This window comes from Bison bison, unplaced genomic scaffold (genome assembly GCF_000754665.1).
Source record: "Bison bison bison isolate TAMUID 2011002044 unplaced genomic scaffold, Bison_UMD1.0 scf7180017864302, whole genome shotgun sequence".
NCBI lineage: Eukaryota > Metazoa > Chordata > Mammalia > Artiodactyla > Bovidae > Bison > Bison bison.
This window is the reverse complement of record NW_011494874.1, coordinates 20,146-21,304: the sequence shown is the minus strand read 5'-3', so window position 1 is coordinate 21,304 and position 1,159 is coordinate 20,146. Positions and strand designations below refer to the sequence as shown.

At 70.6% G+C, this 1,159-nt stretch overlaps 1 protein-coding gene across 1 annotated transcript in view; it reads left to right on the top strand.

Moving 5' to 3' along the window:
- ASPG (asparaginase) overlaps positions 1-1,159 on the top strand; it is a 23,438-nt gene that overhangs the window by 16,141 nt on the left and 6,138 nt on the right. The window contains exons 9-10 of the mRNA XM_010851407.1: positions 174-264; positions 341-590. Of these exons, the coding sequence (XP_010849709.1) occupies positions 174-264; positions 341-590 (341 nt within the window). The remainder of the gene's footprint in view (positions 1-173; positions 265-340; positions 591-1,159) is intronic.

Below are 1,159 nucleotides of genomic sequence, written 5' to 3'. Positions count from 1 at the left end.
TGTGGTGGGTGGGCCCAGCCCGGGGAGTATGTGCCTGGGCTTTGCGGGGGGCTGGAAGTGGCCTCCCCGTCACCTCCCCCAAGCCCCACACCGCCCCACACCCCCACACTCTCTTGGGGAGCCCCACACCCCACACTCTTTCTTGGGGAGCCCCAGGTCCGCCCTGCTCTCAGGGTATCCCCACCCCAGTGCTTCCCCGGCTGGCCCCTCCGGCTGGGCAGAGGCCACCAGGGCCCAGGGAGACCCTAAGCTGGAGGCTGGAGGGTGGGCTGAGCTGCTGTGGGGACCTGGCTGGGTCAGGCTCTGGGCCCCAGGACGGAGCCTGATGGAGGCATTTCAGGTCTGGGGGCACCCTCTGCTGGGGGCTGGGGGTGCCTGGCCCGCCTGGTGGGTCTGGACTGCTGGGTCCAGGCTCTGGTGAGCTGCCCGGCTCTTTCTGTGTGTATCTCCCTTCCCCGCCCCATGTGCCCCAGCTGCTGGCCAGGGACCTGCGCGGGGAGATGACGCCGCCCACTGTGGACGAGCCCCGGCCCTCTCTGCGGGGTGGTGTGCTGGGGCGCGGGGTCGCCCAGCTCCTCAGTCTGAGACAGGTGCAGCGTGGATAGGGGCCCGGGGGGACGGGAGTGGAACAACCCCAGGCACAGCCTGCTTCTGAGCCAAGGGCGGGGAGCAGGCAGGGCTCAGGGCAGCAGCCGGGGAGGCTGGCAGGGATTCGCCGGCGGGCATCCAGAGGGGTCTGGAAGGGGCTGGGTGGTCCAGAGGGGCGCTTGCAGCGTGTACGCAGCGTGCAGACCATGGCGCTCACCTGGTGGAACAGCCCAGGGCCGGCAGGGTCAGCTGGGGCGAGAGGGCGGTCTGCTCCAAGGTCTCCCCAGAGGAGGGATCAGACCGGGGCCCCTTGCCTTCTCGGCCAGGGTGCCTGGGCCCGGGAAGGAGCTGAGGGCTGGCTTTTGGGCCTGGGTTGTGGGATTCAAGCTGAGCCAGGCTCCCAGCGGTGACTGGGACCTCCTGGTGACCCCCCTCACCGCCCTGCCTCTGGGCAAAGTGTACAGACCCGGTACCGGGGCGCCGCGTCTGGTTGCTGCCCCGGGGCCCACCGTGGGCCTCAGTGTCCCCCCTGTGGAGTGAGCGTGGGGACAGGACTGTCCGGGAGGGCGGT